The 23444-nt window shown below is 39.8% G+C and overlaps 2 protein-coding genes and 1 long non-coding RNA gene across 12 annotated transcripts in view; 2 read left to right on the top strand and 1 right to left on the bottom strand.

Moving 5' to 3' along the window:
* Positions 1-5955: 5955 nt before the first annotated feature.
* On the bottom strand, positions 5956-16721 carry LOC109022377. Of its 2 annotated transcripts, none has more exons than XR_004500553.1 (2): positions 16534-16721; positions 5956-6365 (listed from the first exon to the last, which is right to left on the bottom strand). It is a non-coding gene; the product is annotated as an uncharacterized LOC109022377 (long non-coding RNA). The 2 variants fall into 2 exon arrangements; XR_002001254.2 differs by lacking the exon at positions 16534-16721 and adding an exon at positions 6945-9662.
* On the top strand, positions 9743-14531 carry PRXL2C (peroxiredoxin like 2C). The gene is given in 7 exon segments (XM_015615511.3): positions 9743-9985; positions 9987-10238; positions 10700-10768; positions 12299-12352; positions 12777-12882; positions 13116-13247; positions 13854-14531. Coding segments are annotated over 7 exon segments (969 nt in total). The 5' UTR covers positions 9743-9757; the 3' UTR covers positions 13982-14531.
* Positions 16722-16949: 228 nt separating the features above from the next.
* The window catches only part of CDC14B (cell division cycle 14B), a 52157-nt gene continuing 45662 nt past the window's right edge, over positions 16950-23444 (top strand). For 3 of the 9 annotated variants that reach the window (XM_019005237.2, XM_033520667.1, XM_033520666.1), the window contains exon 1: positions 16950-17208. In XM_019005237.2, coding sequence (XP_018860782.1) covers positions 17049-17208 — 160 coding nt within the window. In that variant the 5' untranslated portion in view covers positions 16950-17048. The remainder of the gene's footprint in view (positions 17209-23444) is intronic. The other 6 variants (XM_019005236.2, XM_015652774.3, XR_001525406.3 and 3 more) reach the window with 5 other exon arrangements.

Here is a 23444-nt window from a genome sequence, read left to right as displayed (position 1 = left end):
TTTTCTTGCAGATTTCTTTAGTTTTTAATCTTTATATTAATATAATTCTATCAGCGGTAACACACACAAAAAAGACACACAAGCATTGCAAATTACAGTTTAAATTAATTTTTATTTCATCCATTAGCTTATTCCAGTCAGATGACTTCATCGAAAACCCTTTCTCATCTGCCCAGAGCTTTTTAACTACAGTATTTACATTTTGATTTTTCACATCAAGATGTAAAAAAACATATAAAAAATAATAATTTTGATTACAGGCTCTTGAATGGATACTAGAAGTCAAAAAAGAGACTAGTAGAATCATGTGTAGAATCATGGAAAATATAGCACCTTCTGGTAGTGTATTTGTTTATGAAAAAGAAATTACCTGTAGCATTTACACCAGATAAAACTGGTGTCTGTCATCAGCTTCAAATATAAATCATTATAGCAGCTTTGCTCCAGTGATGATCAGCATTTCCTCATTCTTCATATTAATGTGTTGCTTTGCAAGACTTCTTCTTTGGAAACTGAAGGCGCTTCCTTTCTTCGAAGAAAGTCAGTGTCATGAACACATCATTATCATATATAATTTCTGAATAGACTCACTTCTAATTTGATTTATTTTAATTTTTCTCCTCTGCTTTCAACTGCTATGTCCAGTGGACACTCTAGCATCTTCAAGGAGGAGCCATTTTCAAAGAGACATTTCTACTAACAAACAAAAAGTGCAACTAATTTCCATTACAGTTTTAACTTCCATTTCATAGATATCAAGTAACAAGACACAACTACAGAATAAATAAAACAAATTTATTTAGGTAGGACCTGAAACACCCTGGGATGTCTTTGAAATCCACTCAGGAAAAACATCTTGCAGGGGCACAGCATGCTATGCCAAGATACAGTTCCCAGATGGTTTTGGGCACAAATATGGGGGTTTCTGTACCTAGGGGACACAAGGGTGCCCTGCAGGGAGAAATTCACCAGTTGTGCTATATAGTCACAGCTGTTTCCAGCTGGCTCTGTAACCACTGTGCACCCCATGTCCCACACCAAAATTTCAACCAACCACATGATGCCTCTGTTCAGACATGTTTAGAAAATGTGACAGCTGCCAGGACAGGATGAACAGATAAGACATATGATGGGGATCTTGTTGATGGCAAGGATGGAGATGTGCTCTTCAGAAGTTTTCCATATGTAGGGGAGGTGCTCTGAAAGGACTGCAGCCCACACTGAGGGTGAAGGGACTGTGGTCCACTAGTGATACACACTAGAGTAGGGACACGCCTGAAAAGCTACAGGCCAAAGATGATCACTACCAGCAGTGAGACATTTCCAAAGGGACTGACTCACAGAGAACATATGCCAGGGCAAAAACTTCCCAAAGAGATGGTTACATGGGTATAAGCCACACTGGGGCAGAGGAAAATAAGGAGAAAAGATTGGCAGAAAGAAAACATTAGGTACAAAACCCCAACTCCAGCTCCCCATATTGTGACTGTTTTGCTGATGAATGGTCTCTGAATGGAATCCCCCCAGCTCAAGATAATCTTACAAGAAATCATGTGAGAGGTACATGAAAGGTACATGAAAATGCCCCCACCCCAGCTCCTTCTGCACACTCAGAGATAATGGGCTTGTTTCAGGTCTAGAATTAAGAGTTTCACAAGCACTTGTTTCCTCCAAGTGCTACTATATACTCCTATCTTCTGACAAACTATTAAATCTGAAAGTTTATTATGCATAAAATATATGTTGTATGATTTCTTCTTTTTAAGGTAACAAGCAACTGTCAAATAGCACTTGTTTTTAAGTTAGATAGCAGGCATTAACACTAATGACTTCACAGGTAGTATTCTTACCTCTAAGATGTAGTATTAAATAATATGCCAGCATGATGTCAGGCTGAATTATTGGCTTCACTGTCTTTTAGATGCAGTATTAAACTTATATCTGAAGTATTTATGGTCCTCAGAGAACTCCACTGCACTGTGAACAAGCTTTTCCCTGGAGTTCTGACTAAATCACATTCTTGCAATTGCATTCTGTCAAACTAAATTTTCCACAGTATTTTTGTTTAAATACTCCACACTCCTTTGCCTCTTGTCTTCAACTGCTGTGCAATAGTTGTGCACTCTTTTAGAACCCTACATGTCAAGAAATGCTCGACAAGGTCATGCCACAGCTTCAATGAGAAAAGAGCTTTTATTTCACACGGACTTGAGAAGAGTGGTACAACTACATTTCCCCCTAGAAGTACAAGTCATGCATTGTTAATTTGAAGTGGGACAGGCCAGACATTGCAACATTTACAGAAAGCATTAAGAAGTGGTAGCCAGTGGTAACTTCAGTATTGCCAATTTAAAGTAAATGTTGCTTTTGATGCAGAATCTTTTCAAAGGTGATTCTGCAAAGGTCACACTGATGATTCATTCTGAGCAGAATTTGGATTTTTACATTCACGGTCATTATTTTCAAGCTTCTACTTTTTACAGAAGTAGAACCAGCAACTTTCTAGTGAAAGCTTGTTATTCCAGGTTGACATGTTGCTGAAGTAGTCAAGAGACCTTGTAACAGAGACTTCTGCTCTCATGACACACTATTTTCCCATGCCCTCCATTTTTCACAAGTCTTCCAGTGCAAGTATTGTGGCATGCTATGCTTTAAATAAAACCACTGTTCTGACCCCACAAGTGCCTCAAAAATGTACAGAAGCAGACAGTGCATCCAGGAAAATGGAATTTTCATACCCACAGCAGATAGCTCTTCCACTTTATCTGTGACACCTCTTTCTAAGAACTTGAGGAAGGCATACGATCTTTCTTGGATTACATAAATTGTTTAAATTTGTGTGTAAAACTGCAGACATACTGGATCACCCTCTTTGTGTAAAGACTGGTGCATCCACCATTCAGCACGCCAGCTGTTGACTCCCTGCTCCTAATGATCTTTTTCTCTGGAACTGGAATCCAGTAAATAACTTGTTCTAGAGAACTGTCACCAGTTTCCTTCAAAGGAAGCAGAATTCTTAGGCAAATTTCAAACTAGATAAAAATTTTACCTAAGTGACATCAGAGATAACAACAAAGATACTTCAGGGTACTTTTTTGACATGAAATTCCCCAAAAAAAGCTACAAGCATGTACCACTGAAGACTTCTCACAGCTTGTCCACAGTATAAGTTATAGGCATTCTGAACATCTTCATGTTTTTACATGTCTTTTCCTAGAGAATCATTCTTTATTCTGATTTAGTCTCATTATTTGAAAGTTATTTCAGATAAGCAGGGTTCAAATAAGCACAACCACAAGTGGAGTTACTCAGCAATAGCTACAGAAATTAAATTTACATCTACTTTAGTCAGAATTAACTTTCAAGTGTGAATAATCTCCTTATAACATTGTCAGAAACAGAGGCTGAATTACAATGACCTGTTTAGAATACAGCTACACAGATATAGAAGGAAAAATAACTAAAAGGTATGATTTTAAACAGTGCTTTATCAAAGCTTTTATGCAAAAGCCACTGCCACAAGACACAGAGGAGAGGCCACAGAAGCAGCATTCCAAAGCAGATACACACACACACCCAAAATGTATCATGGAGAAAAGAATAATTATACATGTATTTTCAAGTGGACCATACCTCCTGAAGTCATTTTTAGAGTAAGATAAGTATGTCCACAAACCAAGACAATCAAAATTTATTTTACAAATTTGTTTAACTAAATACATATAAACAATCCCTGCCTCAACTCACCTGCTTTAGCAATTAGCAGTCCACTAAGCCGTAGGAAAGAATAAGAATTCTTCAATTCTTCAATTAATTCTTGTCTGTCATATGGGCTTTTCATTTAAGAAAAGCAACAGAGCAATTACTACTCAGAAAGGGACACACAAATTACATTAGCAAGAAGAGATTCCTGCTGGTACAGCAATTCCAGACACAGTTGTGTTGATCCCGTTCAGACTGTAAGCCAGGTATTTTCTCCCTTCTGCTATTTTCAAACAACAACTATTACTTCTTTAAAGGATTCCCCTTCATAGAGTTAATGATAGGAGCAACATAGAAACAGATATGTTTTGCAGATTGATTGATATGATACCTAGCTAATTTATTTGTATGGTCAAACTGATACTGAAAGGGTTCTATGTCAATATGTTGGAAACCATGGCAGGGCCATGGCTTGAATGCTGAAGTGCTTTAAGAGTTTTTAAACAGGGGATGCTGGTCATGCTCTGGAGACAGCACTAGTCAATTCAGTTTGAAATAAAACCTGCCTCATGTCATTCAGTCATAGTATGACTCATGTCATACTATGCAGAAATGTCAGTAGCTGCATTTAACAAATTATTGATGCATAAACATCAGCACCAAGAAAACAAAGCTGAAAACATTTTACAGAGGAACAATGAGGAAAATAAAAAAGAGCTTAGAGAGAATTTTCATTCCTTTTTCATTATTTTCTTCTTTTTTTTTTTTAACAGATTTTGGTTTTGTGCACTTTATTCTTCAACTTTTACATGTGAAATGTTGCAAAGCGAAGGACATTGCACATTCTAACTAACAATATGAAAGATGAGGGTGTAATGAAACAACACTATATAAATTTGAATTCATTTGAATGGCCTTTCACCGATATGCAAAGAAAGATAACATTTGTTCTACATTTACAGACATTCCAGTTAAAGATTTTGTGGTTTAGCTGATATATTAATATATGTTAATTTATGGTTGTCTCTAACTAAAGTATATTTAATGTATCTATATTCACCTTTTTATTCTGATCTTCACTTTAACTGCTAGCTTTGTGCATAAACGAATGACTGCACTAGAAATATATTAAAAAGATAATTGAAAATAGCAATTGAAAAAGAATAAATAGCTTCGTTAAGAAAGAAAAATCTGGAGCAGACTGACATCTTTGCTGAAGTAAGTAACATAATTAAGGTTCAAACAACAGAAGGAAAAACAGCTTTCTTTTTTAAACACCGAAGGGGCTGTATTTTTGAGCCTTAAGCCATCATGTCTTAAAACACCAAGTGCAGGATTCACACCAGGGTCCATATGAACTCCAGATCTGAAGGGTTTTCAGGGCTAGGCCCTCCACCTCAGATCTGGCAAGAATTTTACTGGCTGTAGTAGAAGCTTTTATTGTTAACCAACCAAACACATTATTTCCACTGGAGAGGATTTTAAAGGCACTCCCAGGAGAGCCAGCTGGAAAGCTGTAATGTCTAAAGCTTCTGATGAAGGGTTCACATGTCCATTAGACACTTTATCTTCAAACTCCTTTTCTTATTTAAATAATTTCTTAAGGAAGTACCCACCAAATGAAAACTGCGGCTTACTTCATCAGAATTTGGCACATTTATCACCTCAGTCAGCCAATATTAAGAGAGTCAACACTTTTCAGCCATTTTGACAGGCAGGAGAGTGAACATGGGTCATGGATTTGTAGTCCTTAGGATACAAGCAGTCAGACAAGCTTGTGAAAAAATAAAATTTATTTTTTATTTAATTTCATAATTTTTATAATTTATTTAATTTTATTTTTTATTTTCTCTTTATGAGAACTGGCCTGGGTTTCTAATTGATCCCTCTAGTAAAGAGGCTCAAGAGATATGTCTGATGCTAAAGTGATGCTACTCTTAATTATATACCAAGAAATAAATGAGATCTGTTTCAAGTGTGTGCTATAATTAGCACAAGCTATTAGCCTCCAGCGAAAATATTATACCATCCACTGGTCTCAGGAAGGGAATTCCTAACTGTAGCTAAATACCAATGTTGTCATAAATAAAAGAGCCATTTGAACTGAATCTACTGCTAGCTATACATCCAACTCTCCATGAACATAGAAAATGGAAATAGTACATGCTTTCACATATAAGCAAAACTGGGAGTGAGGGGAGGGCAGGCAGGGAAGGCAGGGAGAAGGGGAGAAGTTAAAAAAGGAGCAATATGTAAAATTTTCAAAAAAGTTTTTATTTTCCCTTCAGGATACCAGTCTTACATAAGGCTTAATTTTCCCTAAACACTTCATGATATCATGTCTGCTTTTTTTCACATTCTTTATCTTTAATCCTCTCACCTGGTTTACACTAATGATAATTAGCTTACTTTCTAAGAGCCTTATTGCTAACAAGATATAAGACAATTCTGTTTGGCATGTCTGGATTGTAGCACATCTTTTATTCACTTTTTGACCATGTCTCATCCATTTATGTAGTATTGTGCTACCTCTTAGTTCTTTTAAAAAGGATTCAAACCAGTGGCACTTAGAGTAAATAAACAGTATCTTCACATGTAATTTACTGTTCTTGACACATAGATGGTCATCCCTGTTTCTCATTTGCAGCACAGATAATAGGTACCTGCAAAACAGAAATAGATCAAATTCAGTGAGTTGTTACAAAATGCATTTAAAGTTCTCTTTTTGCCTTGAGGCTATATTAAATAAAATGTGCACATTTCACTTCATGCTATTTTGTTGTGTAGTAAAGTTTGTCCGTTAAATATTTTCTCTCCATATGTCATTATAATCCCTGAAATATTTGAGTCAATTTTAAATTACGTTTCTATTATCTGTGTTGTGAAACAACAGTTAGTCAATACAAAACACACACTGATATTCTGATACTGCAGCCTGACATGCAGCCTGACATACCCTTTAGTCTGGTAAATAATCTTGAACTTTTAAAGGGAGCCAAAAAGCAAAACTTAGGCAAGCTTTGAAACATTAATTCCCCCTTCAGGGAAATAAACAAACAAACAACTTCCCCTCAACCAACAAAAACAGAGAAATACTAACCAAACCAAACAAAAGACCACACATAAAACCAACAAACAAACAAAAAAAACAACCACAAAACACAACACAGGAAGCAAAACTAATGAGAAATAACATCGGGATGAGAACACACAGCAGAAAGCAAAAGTGGAGATGAACCCACCACTTGCAAAATTACTTTTAAGGTGCAAATTACTGTCCCTGCTAGCCAGAAGAATCACTCCATGATGCTATTCAAGCATTCCCCCAGGATATCGTGACACTAAGGGAACAATGAAAGGCAGACATAAAGAAAAAAGACTGTTATCATAGGATCATAAAAGAGTTTGAGTTGGAAGGCACTTTAAAGATCATCCAGTTCTCCCCCCTGCCATGGGTAGGGAACCTTCCCCTACACCAGGCTGGTCCAAGCTCCATTCAGTCTGGTCTTGAGCACTGTCAGCGACAGGGAGTCCACAACTTCTCTGGGATAGTTCTCTCACCACACAGAGAAGAATCTGTCTTATCTACAGGACAGTACACATTTTCACTCCTTTGTAATTACAACAGCAGTTTAAAGCCAACCAATTCTTAGCTGGTATTTAGCATGATGTCTTTCCCTAGAACTGTAAACACTAATTTATTTTTGCTGAAAAGTAATAACCTTGTTATCTCTAGCTAAACAACATTAGATTAACAAGAACAAATAGCCTTGTGTTAAATAAACAGTACATTATGTGGTAAATTGATAATAACATATTGCCTTACAAATAAACACCATATACTTTAGGCAGTGCATTTATGGTATTGATACAGGCCACACCTCTGGTCAAATATTTTATTCAGCTGCGGTATATAAAGGAATTAAGGTTGCATAATTACAGCTGGTATTTTGTTTCACTAGTCAATACAGAACAAATAAATTACCCACCATCTTTGTGTAATTATTGTTTTCCCTCTTGAAATGGTAGGAATTTGAATTTCTTATCCACAGTACAAAGTAACCCAACCCTTGATTAATTAAATATTAGCTAAGTTTCTCTCTACAACTGTAAATTGCACTTCAGTGAAGAGTGTGACTTGCATCCTGAATCAAAATTAATAATGTAAATGCACTGATTGTCTCTCCTTAGGACAATGAAAAATACATCACTCTGACAAATGTGGTTTTTTAAGTTATCCACATTTCTGTATTTGTGAGCTATATAGAAAAGAGGGAAAGGGAAAGAAAAGTAAATTTCCCTATTCACAGCACGCATTGAAGAATTATGTGGTTTTAGCAGACTGCACATTTTGACAGTTAGTACTGTCCAGAGTATCAGCAGATATGGATTCTTTCTTCCCAAGTGAAACTTATGTCTCCACTTTTATTAAGCATGTATTAATGAAATACTTTAAGCTTCAGCTTTCAAAACGTGACTGCTAACTTTGAGTGTTTCCTCTTTCAGATATCATGTCAGAGTACAAGTGCCTTCACTTCTATTCTTTCTCTATAAAAGTGGGGGTGACAGCAATTTGTATTTGTATTCTCAAAAGATTAAAGATTCTCTCGCAAAAGTCAGAAACATGCTGCTTGAGGGGCTTTAGAGAATGCTTTGGCAAATATTCCCAGAAGAAAGTTGCTGTTCCTCACTTGTATACTTCTGAAACCAGTTGTTAAGGATGTGCATCTGCAGCTAGTTTAAGGAGGCCAAATTACATAAATGAAGCACAGCCTGCAGACAATCTTCATTGGCTAAGTAGGAATGATTACCACCTCTCCCAGACAGGCATAGTGCTTCTCTTGGGCTCCTCAGATTTCATTTCAAATCAAGAAAGAACAAGCTCTCTAGATGCACAAGGTCAGCTATGTGCAGACTGACCTGGAGTAGTGTCCTCTGAGTTTGTGACACCACAATGCCCAATTCTTCTCATCAGCAGTTTCATCCCGATGTGTGCTCCCCAGTCAGAGGCTGTGGCAGCAGATCCCCTACAGTGATATGACTGCCTCTTCTGATTTCCAGCTTCAGTGGGAAAGGCCCTGGTTTAAGCTCTACTGATGATGGAATCCTGAGACGTGCCCCTGATTCCGGTGCCCAATGCTTCCCGGTTTTACTCCAGGCATAACACAACGAGGTTATGGCCTTCAGCTTCAAGATGAAGACCAAAGCCTGTCAAAAGCTGTCAGTTCTCTGCTTTGCAGTAGTCAAGGGTAGGCAGCACATTCCCATCAGTCCTGCTGAGGGAGCTGCAGGGCGCTGCTACACAGCACAGAGTTTGGTTTAGGAACTGCCAGTGGGAGCAGTGTCTTGAACAGCACACTGGTCACTGAACAAGGATCATTAAAATCATTGGCTCCAACTGCATCCAGGAGAATTATAAGTTTCACAATTTTCTAAAGTTCTTTACTAACCTTTACTAATTAGAATTCATCAGCTTTTAAATCAAAGTCCTTATGAAGACATACCTGACTGCAATACTGAACCTGTTCTATGTGCTTACTCCTGGTAATATAAAAGCAGTGGCTTAACTCAAAGTGCTGGGGATGTAAGTTTGATTCACACTAACATATAGAGCCTGGGACAGTCTGCCAATAGAAACTTTGGAATTAATTCAATCAGAGATTTTCACAAAACAGAGTATCTTCTGGAGACACCCCCCCAAGTCCTATTCTCTCTGATATTTTTTTTTCCTCTGCCCACTAAGAAAATAAAAGTACCATCATCCTCATAAGCTTTCAGCTGACACAACAATCTACAGGACTACAACACTCTTCAACGACCTAATGTTCTTATTTTAAGAAATGTACACTCATTTCTGCATGCACTAGAGCATCTTCTGCTATTGATTTTCAAGACAATCTGTGAAGTTCTGCTTTTGCAAGAGTAGGGACACCGGGTTTGGTGTGGTTTTTGTCTGATACAGCAGTTCGATAGCTCCTCGAGGAGTTTTCTATCTCCTTAGGGCCCTCTGCAAGGCTACGGCCTCCCACAAAAAGAACGCCGACCTCGAGGCCGTATGCCCATGTCACTGCTCCTGCCTGCACACCATTCCTGGGAAGCTCCGGGTGACTCTCCTATGTTTCCCGGGCACAAGCTGCACCCCGACTCTGGCGGACGGACGCGCAGCGGTTTCGGCTGCTCGCTCTCTCCACCCGAGCCCCCTGGCTCCTCCAGGGCCACGGCGCGGCTGCCCGAGGTCGCTCCCACGGACGGGAACTAGCCGCTCCGCTCCATCCCGGCCCCGTCTCTTCCTCGCCGTCGCACAACGCCCCGCTCCTTTCCGCTCCAGCCCCGCCTTTCCTTTCCGCGCTCCCATGGCCGGGGCGCCGGCGGCCCCGGTCACGCAGCAGGTCGGGCGGGCGCGGGGCTGCGGGCGGCGGCCGGAGCAGGAGCAGCTGCGGGAGGCCGCCCGCTGCTTGGTGCTGGACGCGGACGGGAGGGGTGTCCCCTTCCAGGCCCTGTACGCGGAGCGGAAAGCCATCGTGCTGTTCGTGCGGGTGAGGAGGGGCCGTCGCGGGGCCCAGCCCGGCTCCCGGCGGGGCTGTGGGAGGGCGGGGGTGCGGGGGCTGGCCTGGAGCGGAGGGGAAGAAAACACAAAGGGGAGAAATACTGCTCCTGAGACCCCCTGTTCCTTGGTAAAGTGAAACACTATTTACCAGAAACGAAATACTTCAGGCGCGTGTTCAGGGAAACAAGTATCGTGTTCCTTGATTTCCCTGCTGCCGAGCCAGCTATCACATTCCTAAAATATCTAGAGATAAAAATATTTGCAAGGCTGCAGGCCCAGCGTCCTTGTTCAGGCTTGTATTAAACCAGTATCCTAATCCAAATTTGGGGGCTGGAATCTTTCCTATTCCTTGCTCCTGATCACCTCCAAAGTAGTGTATGCCTGAATTCTGCTGCTTCATAGGTCTGCAATTATATCTGTTTCTGACACATTCAGTTGGGTGTGTTGCAGAATTTTTTGTGTTACACCTGTAAGGAGTACGTAGAAGATCTGGCAAAAGTCCCCAAGGCATTTTTACAAGTAAGTACTCTGCCCTAAATGTGTTTGTGGCTGCAATCAAGCAGATCTGTTATGTCCAGCTACAGGCTTACATAAGGCTTCTAGGAATAAAAAAAGAAAAAAAAATGCTCAGAAGAAGCGCTTTCATTGTTTGCTACAATAGCAATAATGAATCTGCCTAGGAGACACAGGAAAGGATTTATGGCACTACACGCTCCGTTGCAACAGCATTATTTCTCCCTGCCCTATTAGCTTGGTGCTCTTTTTACTGCTGTGTTCAGAACAGTTAGACAACATCTGACAGGCATTTCTTTCAGTATTAGTAGTGGCCTGGACAGCTGTCTTCTGACTAACTACTGCCCTTTCCATTATGCTAGTAGGGCTGACTGATGGTTGTGCATGGAACAAGATCAGAAAATTGATCTGGATTAAAAATAGTATCTTTTTCTATGGTGATTTGTAAGCTGCATTAGTAGTGTGTCCTGCTCTCCAGGGCAGCTGCACAAATAGGAATGACAGTGACAGAAAAGAGAAGTAGAGTGGGCAGGGAGTTGCTATTGACACGTATTTTTTGGGTGGTAGGAGACACCAGAAAAGACGATGATCTCCTGCTAAATGTGGAAGGTCAATCTGTCTCTTCTAGACTTCTAATTGAAATTCTGTCATACTTTACTCCCAATAGCAGCACAGCCAGTGACAGAGATTCAGGTCATTGCTGACAGCAATTCCACCTAAGTCCATCTGAGATGGACTAGGAATTTGAGAGTACAAAAAGGGGCTATTTCTTTGTCAGCTTCCCTTCTCAGGACAGACATTTCTAAACTGTTTGATCAGTGTTACTCAAAAGGACATTCTTCTAATTTGACTCCTTAAATAAATGTATGTAGAAAGTCAAAAATGTCTTCTCTTAGTTGAAATATTCTGGTTTTAGGAGGGCTTCTTTGCATAACAAGCAAAACCGTTTTATATGGGAAATGATTTTATATAGGAAAGACAAATATATAATAAAACAACCTTATATTTATTAACTGCTTTTGCTGATATCTAAATGAACTTAAGTTTTGGGCTCTGTTTTAGACTCAGGTCTAAGGCTGCACCTACAAAAGACAGCAGTGTGTGTAATCACACTATTTTATCTATCAGTGGGTCCGTCTGTGTACATCACAGATGTTTGGGCACCATCATTTGTGTGCTGCTTCTTTAGATGTAGGTGTAACTGAGTGGAAATTCTGAGTTTCCAAAATTGTAGCATGTTGCAATCAATTGAAAAGACAATCCTACCAATGCTATAGAAAACTCCAAGTTTACACAACTGTAATTTAAAAGTTATCTTTAAAAATAATTTTTTACTTAATAAATTAATGTAGCAGCTAACTGCAGGTGATATACAAAAGTGCAGTCTCCAAACACGTAAGTTATGTTAACTTCAAATAATTTTAAGTCAGTGCTCTGCAGTTACTAACTTGGGACACCAGATTCTGTTAATGCTTTGAAGTCATATAGGAACACCCAGTTCCTCTTTACAGCTTCAATACCCATGTTCTGTTCTAGGAATCGAATGTGAGGCTTATAGTTATTGGACAGTCATCATATCATCACATCAAGGTAAATAAATTAGTCATTAAATACAATGTATCTTCTATTATGTTTTAATGGTCTGTGTTGAGGATTTGGTTTGCATGAAAAGGTGGTCCTCTGCAACAGCAGTGAAAAAGGATAATATTCATGAGGCAATTCTAATTGTAATACATGATAAAGCAAATAATTAAAACTTGCAGATTAAAAACACCAGGGGTTGCTAAGGAAACATTTTTTCTTGATTTTACTGAAAACTTTGTTTTAATAGAAGCTTTGAGACTAAAAAATTTTCCACTTTAAGGTAACTAACAAATACACAGTTTTCAAATAAGAGGGGGAGTGTGGAACTGGCAGGATGTCAGTATTTTTCTGTTGTCAGTAGACCCTAACTAGCTACTGCATTAACCTTACAAATATTATTTTCTTTTTCTGTCTCTGCTGTATTTTGAAGCCCTTTTGCAGTTTAACTGGGTATACACATGAAATGTATGTAGATCCACAAAGGGAAATTTATAAAATACTTGGCATGAAAAGAGGTGAAGGCAATAAAGTATCAGGTAAGAATCATTTTCTCACCTTTAGACTTTCACAAACAAAACAAATATGCTCTGGTTAAAATCATATCATCACAATGTAAAGAGTGAGTTACCCACCAGACTGTCTCTTGTAGGCTATATTTTGTGAAAACACTGGTAATCAGGAATCTCTAAACTATTCATAGCAGCTGTTCATTGTTGTTTGTACCTACTTTCATATTTCTAGATTACAAGTGTTTTGTGGTTTTGTTTAGTTCGGAGCCCTCATGTCAAATCAAACATATTTCTGGGAAGCATTAGGAGTGTATGGAGAGCAATGACTGGCCCAGCTTTTGATTTTCAAGGAGACCCTGCTCAGCAGGGAGGAGCTCTGATTATAGGCCCAGGTGAGCTGCTTTGTTTTGTGTGAAAGTTACAACTGTCTCCTTCAGCTGTTTGTCGCCATTTCGCCTGCTGTCCCTGTGAGTCCCAAGGAGACAGTCTTATGTTGAACTGTGTGATGATTTCTGTCAAGAAATCTGCAGAGTGTCATTGTGTAGTCCCATCTCCCACAGAGGTGGCATAAAGCTGATCACAGCCCTGCAGAAATTGCTTGGAGTGGTGATGGAACAACTGCCTCAAAGTCTGGAGGCTTTTCTTGACATTATGATATTTACCTACATTCTGCTTTCGCATTTGATTTGAGGCATTTAATGTGGTTTTAGCAGAGGAGTAGAAAGCATGAAAGGGGAATTGCAACATGATAGTCATCACATTATTAGGAAATATCATGCTACAGCAGATTTAAACTGGTTGTCTCAATGTTCCTTGCTTCTTTAACATAATTAAAAAATCATTTGTCATTTTTTAAAATACAGTATATTGTGCAGTCTACAGAACTAGTACAGATTTGTACAATAACTGGTAGGTAGTCAGAATGCTGCTTCGATTCACTTACATCTTTGAATAAATAAATATGTTATTCAGTAATTTACATGTTATTCTCATTCCAGGCAATGAAGTTCATTTTTTGCACCTCGATAGAAACAGGCTGGATCATGTTCCCATTAATACAATTTTGCACCTGGCAGGAGTTAAAACAGTGAATTTCTCAAACAAACCCCAGATTATTGACATATGACACTCATGTAATATATACTTTTTTTGAAATTTCTGCTCTACAAGAACAGTTCTCTAGTGCACTCCAACAAGCATTGGTTCTGTTGTGTCTTTGTGGGACATCTGAAACCTTACATAGAAAATTGGGGCATAGAATAAGCTACCTGGCATTAGAGATGGATACAAAAGTGCTATATCCATTGAGTACAAGACAATAAAAACTAAAACACAACTGAGACTGATTGCAAAAAATCCTGGATAATCAAACAATCTTGCTAATACATTTTAAAAATCATTGTTTGAGGTGCACTAAAGTAAGAAATCAGATTATGCTCAGGAAGAATTTGGGATTCTAGCCTTCAGCAGACCACAGAACACTGGCTTTCAATCCAAGACTTCTCAGCACTGTTTTAAAGCTTCCAGCACTATATGACAGTTTTGTATTGAAATACACCTTGAAAAGTCACAATTTTGAACATGTGGACTTCAGGTTATGCCTACTTTTGCATCTGGAACTGGCAGAAGTTATGAAATACATTTCACAATTTCAAATAAATATTTTAAATACATCATCCTGTATTTCCTGCAATTCTTTTGTGTGATACAAAAACATGGGTATGTAAGCTCGGAGAGAGGTGTGTCTTAAATTTGTATCTGATCAGATTATCATTTTTTGGAGCTGGCCAAATTATTTGTATTCCAATGAAGATGTACAGCAGAATGTTTTTCTTCTGTATGTATGTTTTTTCTCTCAGAGCAAGAGGTCTCTGAATAAATTGTTCTTAGTTAATTCTGCCTTAGACAACTGAAGTAAGCGTAACAGTGTTCTGGTTTGCAGTTCTGGCATATTTCATATCATCCATTTATCTGCACATGTTTGTGTTCAACATCTATTGCTTTCATTAAAGTAGACATGCCCTCTTTCATCCAGGAGACACTTCATTTTAGCAATTTGAAAAAAAATAAAGGTTGTCCAAGATTTATGGAGGAGTGTATCCTTCTCTGCAGTCTCTGATCTTTGCCCTTCACTGTAAAATGCTACCATATATACATGTCTCAACTGCAGATTTTCTCTCTTTTTAAGCTTTAATTCAATTGTGAAATGGCATTTTGTGAAGATGTTTAATTGTGAAATGGCATTTTGTGAAGATGTTTGTTGCCGCATCCATTAAGGCCACTGGCAGGCCCAGAGCGAGGCCTGGAAAGCTTTACACCATTAACATGTGAAATTAAGTGCATTGTTCCTTGATGAAAAATAAAAGGCTTGCTTAAGAAACATAATAACACTGAACAATGTCATTCGGTTAAAGATACTATGCCTTAGCAACTTATTCATTACTCCCCTATTTTGATATTACGTGTTTAGAAGAAGGGTATTATTAATGGGAAAATACTGGTGTCAGTTCCCTGCTTTGATTAAACAGCACTCGACACAGGGCTAAAGGTAGTCACGTGCAGACTCTGAACCCCTGTGATTTCAGGGCTGGCCAGAGGCTTCCTGGAACTTGGTGTAACAGACTGGGACAGGCAGCTCAGATTCACAGGGGAGTGAAGTCTGCTTTTCATGAAATACTGCCCCTGCAGTTTCAAATAAGGCGCTGCCTCCTCCCTCCAGCACTCCCCCAGCTCAAGGATATTTTTCAGCATGCCAGGAACTCTGGAATGCATCTGCCCCTCTGCCTTATGTTATTTAAACAGCAGTGCTTCCACTGCTTCGTTCACCTGATAGTCACAGTGAGGACACTGATTCTCGTTCCTCTTTGATTTTGCAGTCGTTCTTGGTGCTTTTGATTTTAAAGGAAATGTTCAAGCTGGTCCTAATAAGCACATTTTACAAAATTAACTATGGCTAAAAGAACTATAGACTATTACAAGAGATTGGAATTAAATTGCAGTTTTATAGCTCTTTAGGTTAGTTACTCACTCTCACTATTTCAATACTGACAGGAACCATACCACAACCTCTGTGTTATCCCAGCAAAATCACTTTTCGGAAAGACTCACAAACTGCAGACAAACAAAACGAGGGAGGAACAGGACTCAGCAGAAGAGCTGAAGTGCCCTAATCAGGGCATCGGTCCTGCCTTTTGCGTCTGGCCACAGATTGAGAGTTTGCTGAATCCCTGCAACACAATGACTCCCAGATTCATAAGGAATTGGAACAACGCTGGCCACATTCATCTTGGGAAAATTTGTTTCTGAAGTGTCAGGAGAATTCTAGGTCTCTAGAGTGATTTAGAAAGGATATTTTTTTTTAAAAGTAATGCAGTGTAAAAAAATGGCAACTAGTACTTTTCCCTCCACAAAAATGCACACTCAGCAGATGGTAGAATACTTCCTCAAGGGCTTTCATCATGGCCAATTAGACGGAGGTGGGAAGGGAGTGGTTTTCAGAAGTTGTTTTACCTACTAGCTTGGTTAAGTGCTACGGCTATTTAAAATAACCGTGTATTTTAAAATACCGCCGTATCTAAAAGGCAGATTCAAATCTAGTTTCTTAAACTTTTCAGGTAAGTCCATTTAACGCTCAGACCAGCAGCCTGTACGCACCGGACTGTTTTCAGTTTGCCTTACCAAATACCAAGTCCTTGGGCCCCTCACTTGGAGCACGTCGGGGGGGTCCCCCGGGGGGCTGCGAGGCTCCAGGAGCAGGCAGAGGGGGCTCGGGTTGCCCGGCGGGCAGCGGAGCCCCCGCGGCCCGGGCCCCGCTCGCCCCTCCCGGGGGGAGCCGGCGCCACGTCAGCAGCGCGGGCCGGCCGCGAGCCCAGACAGGCGGCGCCCCAGCAGCCGCGAGGGGGTGGGGGGCGAGCCCCAGCCCACCTGTTACCGCCGCCGCCGTGACGTCACCCCCCCGCCGGTCCGCACCGGTGACGCCACACCGCGCGCCCCAATCAGGGGCGGCCGTTGGGGGCGCGGCGGGCGCTCCGCCGGGCGGCGGGGCGAAGGTGCGGCGGGAGGGGGCGGTGTCCGCGGGGACGCGTCAGCCGCCGCCGCCGCCACCGCCCTCGCCGCCGCGGGGTCCCTCCCCTCCCTCCGGCCGCCCGGTCCCCGCGGGATGAAGGGATCGTAGCGCCGCGGCCGCCTGCGCCATGAAGCGAAAGACCTGGGCCGAGGCGCGGCGCCGCGCAGCCCCGCCGCCGCCCGCGCTGAAGAGGACGCGGGGCGCGGCGTCGCGGGCGGCGGGGGGCGAGGCGGAGCGGCGGCGGCAGCTGCCTCCCGTCGGGCTGGAGACCTGCCTGAGGATCGCGGGTGAGGGGGGTGTGCGGGGGGCGGGGGTGTCCCGGTGTCCCGTCGCGTCCCGTCCCGCCGGCGGTGGGCGCCGCGCCGTCTCCGGGTGGGCAGGAAAACTTCCCGGGCGCGCTCGGGAGCCGCTGCTGTCCGGGCGGGGGGCCGGTCAGTCCCCGAGCCCGGAGCTCTGGCGCGTCACTCTGCGAAGTGTGTTGAGAACTGCACCGCTCGTCGAGCGGGATAACTCATCCTGCCGATGTCCCGGTAGCCCGAGCCGTAGCCAGCACCGATTGCCTCGTGCTGGCGTTTTCTGCCTGCCAGAGAGAGGAAACGGAAAAACAACGTTAAACACGTTTCTGTCCGTTCAGCACGTAGTGGGGTGGGAAAAAAGTAGCGTATTTCTCCATGTATCTGGGGAATATGTATATACACGCCACATGCACGCACACGCATATATGTGTATAGGTTGATGTAGATACTTGTTTCTCCTGATGCCGTAATACTCTGCTTGCTGGCTAAAGGGTAAAGTAATGGGCACACATCGCACCTCCTCTTGACACTCAAGTGCCAGCAGCTTGTGCAGGCAGGATTGCTCAGTATCGTCCCTCCTTTTCGTGACTCCAGGCTCTGAGCTGTGCTTTGTTTTGGCACGAGTCTGCCTCTTTTAAGAAGCTTGTTGGATCATATCCAGAAAATTCTGTGTTTAGGTTTGAGTTCCCCAGCTAAAAGATGGCCTTAAGTTTAGTTTGCCTAAAGGCAACAACAACAGAAATTACTTTTTAAGTCATATGTCATAATCTCAGAGTTTTAGTGTATTAACTTCTCATAAAAAGCAAGAAATAAATCTCCCGGCACATCTCTGTGAAGGGCACGGGAAATATCTGTGGATAGAGCAAGCAAAAAGATAAAAAGCGAACATGCAGAAAATGCACCAGAAAAGGCACCCTTTTATTTCTGTGTCAAGAAGCATGGTTCCTTATATTAACTAGTGTGTCTCCTAGATAATGGTATGTAAGATTTTATTTTGAAATTTTGGCATAGCAACGTAGAAAGAATGAAAACTGCCAGAACTTACCAGATTTTTCTTTTTAAAAAGCTTTAGTACTGTCAGGAAGTAAAATCCTAAATACTCCAGCCAAAAATTCAGCATTTTAGGCCTGATCTACACAAAGAAACATAATGGTGTACTTATCTATAGAACCCTAAGTCTCCAGTAACTCCACATGTGTATTGTTTCTGTAGCAGCAACCATTTATATAGGACATGATGGTAGTATGATTTCAAGGTCAGTTTTGGAAAACCCCTAATGTGACAGATTATGACTTTTTGCTATCAAAGTTATGTCACTACCTGGATTGCCTTGCAGCCTGGTCCAGCTCACATCTCCAGCAAACAGATCTGTCTAGCCATTCTCATGAAGCAGTTGCTTGGATCTGGTAATGTGTGCCTGGCATCAACAACCCCATTAAATTACTGTATTTTTTCCTTCAAGGAGGTGTTCACCCATTTAAATTCAGTAGCACACCTAGGGTTTGACCTGTGTTTTTTTTTTTTTCAGTGGGATTTAATCATGTGCAGCAGTACCTACCATAGTAAATTTTATTAAAGTGCACTAAATTATTATATTTAACAACACTTCATTTTGTCTTTATCTGGCTGTGCACAGTGGCTGCTGTTTATCATCCAGTTTTTAGTTCTGATTCGAATTATAGTCTAATGTTTAGTTTGCTGCTATGTCATACTTGTTTTCGTAAAGAGAAATCTAAAAGGACTAAGCTAACAGGCTTACCTTTTTGTTCAGCAATTTTAAAGTTATGTCAAGGTTTGAAATGTCAGTTCGGCCTTCTCATAATGCAGTTCCGAGAAGTTAATTAATAGTTGTGGACTGGATACAAAGTATAAGGTTTTATTCTTAAAAATGCACATACTGGTAAATGCTTGAACCACTGTAAAGGCTGAGAGATCTGTTCACTTATTTACTAACAGAAACAGTGCCAAACTTATTAAGAGCATTGGAGGCTACCCTTGTTTTCATCTTTGCAAAAGACAGAAGCAGAATATAAACCCAGATTTCTTTAAAGGTTTATGGATCTTTTGTTGTGTGATGTTGCATTCATAAACACCAAAGTTTCAAATCCACTCTAGGAATTTCATACCTAAAATACTTAAAGTAATCATTACTTAAGTAATCTTTATTTTGTAATTAATTGCATGCATAAGCCATATGTCAGAATAACTGTTAATTAGAACTGTCTAAATATTCTTGTTAACTGCTAAGACTAGTTCAGGAAAGCTGTCCTTTTAAAAAGTTGTTTATTTTGGTCTGTTAAGCTGCATGGTAAGCTTCATCATTTCCTCTTTGTCAACTAGTGCGTGAGGCTTGCTGGTATGAATTCAATTTGCTGGAACTGAATGCATTTCTTCTGTTTATTAGAAGCATATTCCCATATCCTTCTGATCTCTGAGAGAAGTAATTTATATGATCTAAATAAAATGTAGCAATGCTCTGTAAGACGCTTGAAAGCTGTTCATTTCCTTTCCTCAGCTGCTTTTCTTTCTCATTGCTCTGATTTTTTAAAAAACATTTTAAAGGAGAGGTGGAATTATAATGCATTAACCTCAAGCAAAAGGTGTGGGTTTCTCTCTCACCTATTTTGAGTAGTTAATTCTAAAATGAAATAACTACAGTAACTACACATGGAATTAAATTTAAGTGATACAGTGTCATGGGTAATTTCTTAACATTTGATTGTTCTTCCTGCTGAATGTACATCTAATTTGTTTACAGAATGTAACATCTTAAATGATGCTTTAAGCTACAGTGTATATATCTATTTTTTTTTCCTTCATTGAGAATTATTTTGCTTACACTGTCAGTTGGAGTTGATAATTAAATATTATTTTTAATGTATTCCTTGATATGTGGGTTGTTTTTGTTTTGTTTTACATTGCGGTTTGTTGTTTTTTTCAAACCATTAAGTTGTCTTTTTCCAGGAGTGCTGGCTTGTCATTATAAACTTCATGTACCCAATAGAAAATGTGTTTTTGTAGAACGCTAAGGACACTTGAAAGTATCATTAAGCTTACGATATTTTTACTGTCAACACTTTCATTTTTTATTATGCATGTATCTCAGTACAAAAACTGTTTATCCTTTTATCAATATGACACCACTTACATGTGAGCCTTTTCCAAAGTTAAGATTTTAAATACATGCTTAAGGCTTTTAGTGTCTTATCCAGCACTGAAAGTACATGAACATATGTAGTCTCTTGTATCGATCAAGAGCAGCAGAGTGGAAGTACTTTGTGTGAGATAACCGTGTTGGATCTGTTGTGACATAGCACTGAAAATTATGCTTTCATAGTTTTTTGTTTTAAAAAAAGTTCCTTTATCTCTTTAATGTTCTTTCATTTTCTTTTTCAGAGTCCAGGCTGTTGTTCCAATTGCCAACTCTATCATTAGCTAAATTTAAAATATCATAGGGATGATGACTGAATGAATTTTTTCAAAGATAGAAAGACTAAAAAGAAAATCTTAAAGAATTTTGCTTTTTCCCTTGACATTGCAACAGGATTTGCCTTTTACATTTTCTCTTACGTCTTTCAAATATTTTGAAGTTTTTTAAGTCAAACACAACAAAATTCCATATACCAACTCTGAATTTAGAAATACACACCTCTTAAAATAGTAAAAACTCTTTGGTTACATTCCTGATGATTCAAAGTAGACTAACACTGGGTTTTGTTATACTGTCAGTTGCTGAGTTTCTCATCTAAAGCATCTATTTAACAACAGAACTGTGGAATTTCTGTTTGTGTTAAATAATGTTTGCTGATAGTATGCAAACTTGTCCTGCCACTAATGCCTGTTTAATATTTAGTTGTCACTTAAAGTCATAGAATTACTTAGGTTGGAAGAAGCCTCTAAGATCAAAAGTCCAACTGTAATTCTTGAATTATTGGAATTTCTTTATTGAAGGCCTGTGCAGCAGAATCTGAGAAGCATCAGGCTTGTTGAGAGTAAAGGAAGATTATTTTTCCATCTCTAAATTCATGTTAATGTGATTTTGAAATGGTACCTCTCCGTTTTCTACACATCTATTTCCACAGAACACTGTGGCTCTTATAAATAAGCAGAGTGCTTTCCCTTCTGTGACACTCTGCAATCAGCTTGGACAGTCATGCTCGTGCTAGCTTTAGTCTCACTAGCTGAGGTACAAGCAGTAACACAGCTCTGGTAACCTATGCCTCAGTTAGGAGTATGTAGGCTCATTTTGTTGTACATTGGGTGCTTACTCAAATTAATTGCCTGCAGTGACATCCGTGCTTATGTATTTTAACTGTTTCGTTATATAAGGCTGACAAAATTAAGTGTATTTGAAGAATATCTAACATGTTGCAGCCATATCTCCTAATTGCAGAGCAGATGCAGCCTGTAAGGCAGTGAGCTCTACTCTGTCATTCCTCTGAGAGATGATTAGAAAGGTCTGCTCTTCTTTGATAGTTTTAGGATGATTTTTTATCAGAAATTTGCAGGAATTAGGAAGTGCTCAAGTGCACTATATGTAACTGAAATACTAAAAAGCTAAAATTAGCAAAGGAAACATGAAGATAATGAAAGAGAAGCCTTGCTCCTGGCAGTCCAAACCTCAAGCATTTATGGAATACTAGTGAAATCAAATCATCAATGCTTGAGTGTATTTTATGTATAAAATCTCAATCCTGCAACCAGATCCTTAAGGAAGGAACTCTCTCTTAATTTTTATTAAAAAAACCCAGCACACTAATTCTTGATTAAATAGAACTTGGAATGTGTTTGAAAAAAACAGGTAAAAACAGACATGGTGAGTAATACAGCATTTGTCAGATGCCAGAATGGTAAATCAGTAAAAGGGTAAATACACTTACAGGAAATGTCTTCATTCTAAAATCTCCCATAGGATGATGGAGCCTGCTGTTTACATAATAGGGAGTAATTGTTAGCGGTGCACAGGAATGGACAGCTTGTCAGGTTATTGGCATTTGACACACACTGCTCTTATTGTGAGGTACTTCTGTAAACTCATTAAACTCAAGTTTCTTTCAGGTGTTTTAAAAATAGCAACAATGAACACAGTTTAGAAATACCAGAGCAGAACCATTGCCAGCAGCAATTCAGAAGGCCACATACACACTGCTCGCTCAAGATAGGAGTTCTTACTTTTGCTGGACATTTTTGCAAGCTGCAGAAGCATTTCAGTAGCAGTACAAGCACTGAATATGCAAAAATTTCAAATTGTTTTGGAGCAAAATGCTAAATTATTTTAGATCTTTGACCTATGCAAATTATATTTCTTTTCATTTTTGTTCTCCTTTTGTATTTGAAGATTTTGGATTGCTCTTTGCAAAGTACTTTTATATTTTCAAAAGTGAAGCAAAGTTTCTGTGAAGAAGCTGAAGTGCAAAATGGTAGCATTTGAGTACTCAAGGTGCTCAGTTTGAGTACTACTGCCATTCTTCTCAGACTTTGATGTGGTTGTTTTCGTACAATAAAGAGGGAGAGCTCAGTCTGCCTAGTCAATAATTAGACTGGCACTTAAGGACAGATGCCATGAAGGGCATATTTTGCCTGCATATTCCTGCTGTTAACCCCCAACAGGCTGGTTTAGTGAGCTAACTCAGAGGATTTTTCCTTTAAGGAACCTGGTGGCAGCTAGCCATTAAATCAGTTTAGAAGTGGTGTGAAATTATAGCTTGGGGCTGCAGTGACATGTGTTTAATCTAGCAATGCCAGTTTAAACACAATCCCTAGATATCACATCCTCTCACTTCTCCTTTCTCTTCCCTCCCTTTCCCTCAGTTCTCCTGCACACGTTAGCTCTCATTCTCAGAGCAGAGGGAAGTAAGCAAAGCAGCTTTTTACCTTCTTTTCCACTTTTATTTTTTTTCTTTCCTTTTTTTCTTTTTCCTATTTTTTCTGTATCTTCTTTTTTTCTCTTTTTCTTTTTTTCTCTTTTATTTTCCTTTTTTTTTCTTCTTTCCTTTTTTTTCTTCTTTTTTCTTTTTTTTTTTTTTTTAATATTGCCCTGGGATACCTGTTACAGTTTATAATTCATGCAAATTCACCTTGATGCAGCTCAGTGATTAACACAGGGGTGGGGAACCATCCTCAAAAGTCCACCCCCAGGACTGCCTCTCTCTGAAGCAGTTTTCCCCATAGTGTATTTAGCACTCAGCTGAGTATTGGTGCACTTGCTTCTCCACACATAATTCACT

Source organism: Parus major, chromosome Z (assembly GCF_001522545.3).
Source record: "Parus major isolate Abel chromosome Z, Parus_major1.1, whole genome shotgun sequence".
Lineage (NCBI taxonomy): Eukaryota > Metazoa > Chordata > Aves > Passeriformes > Paridae > Parus > Parus major.
This window is presented reverse-complemented; position numbering and strand designations above follow the sequence as displayed.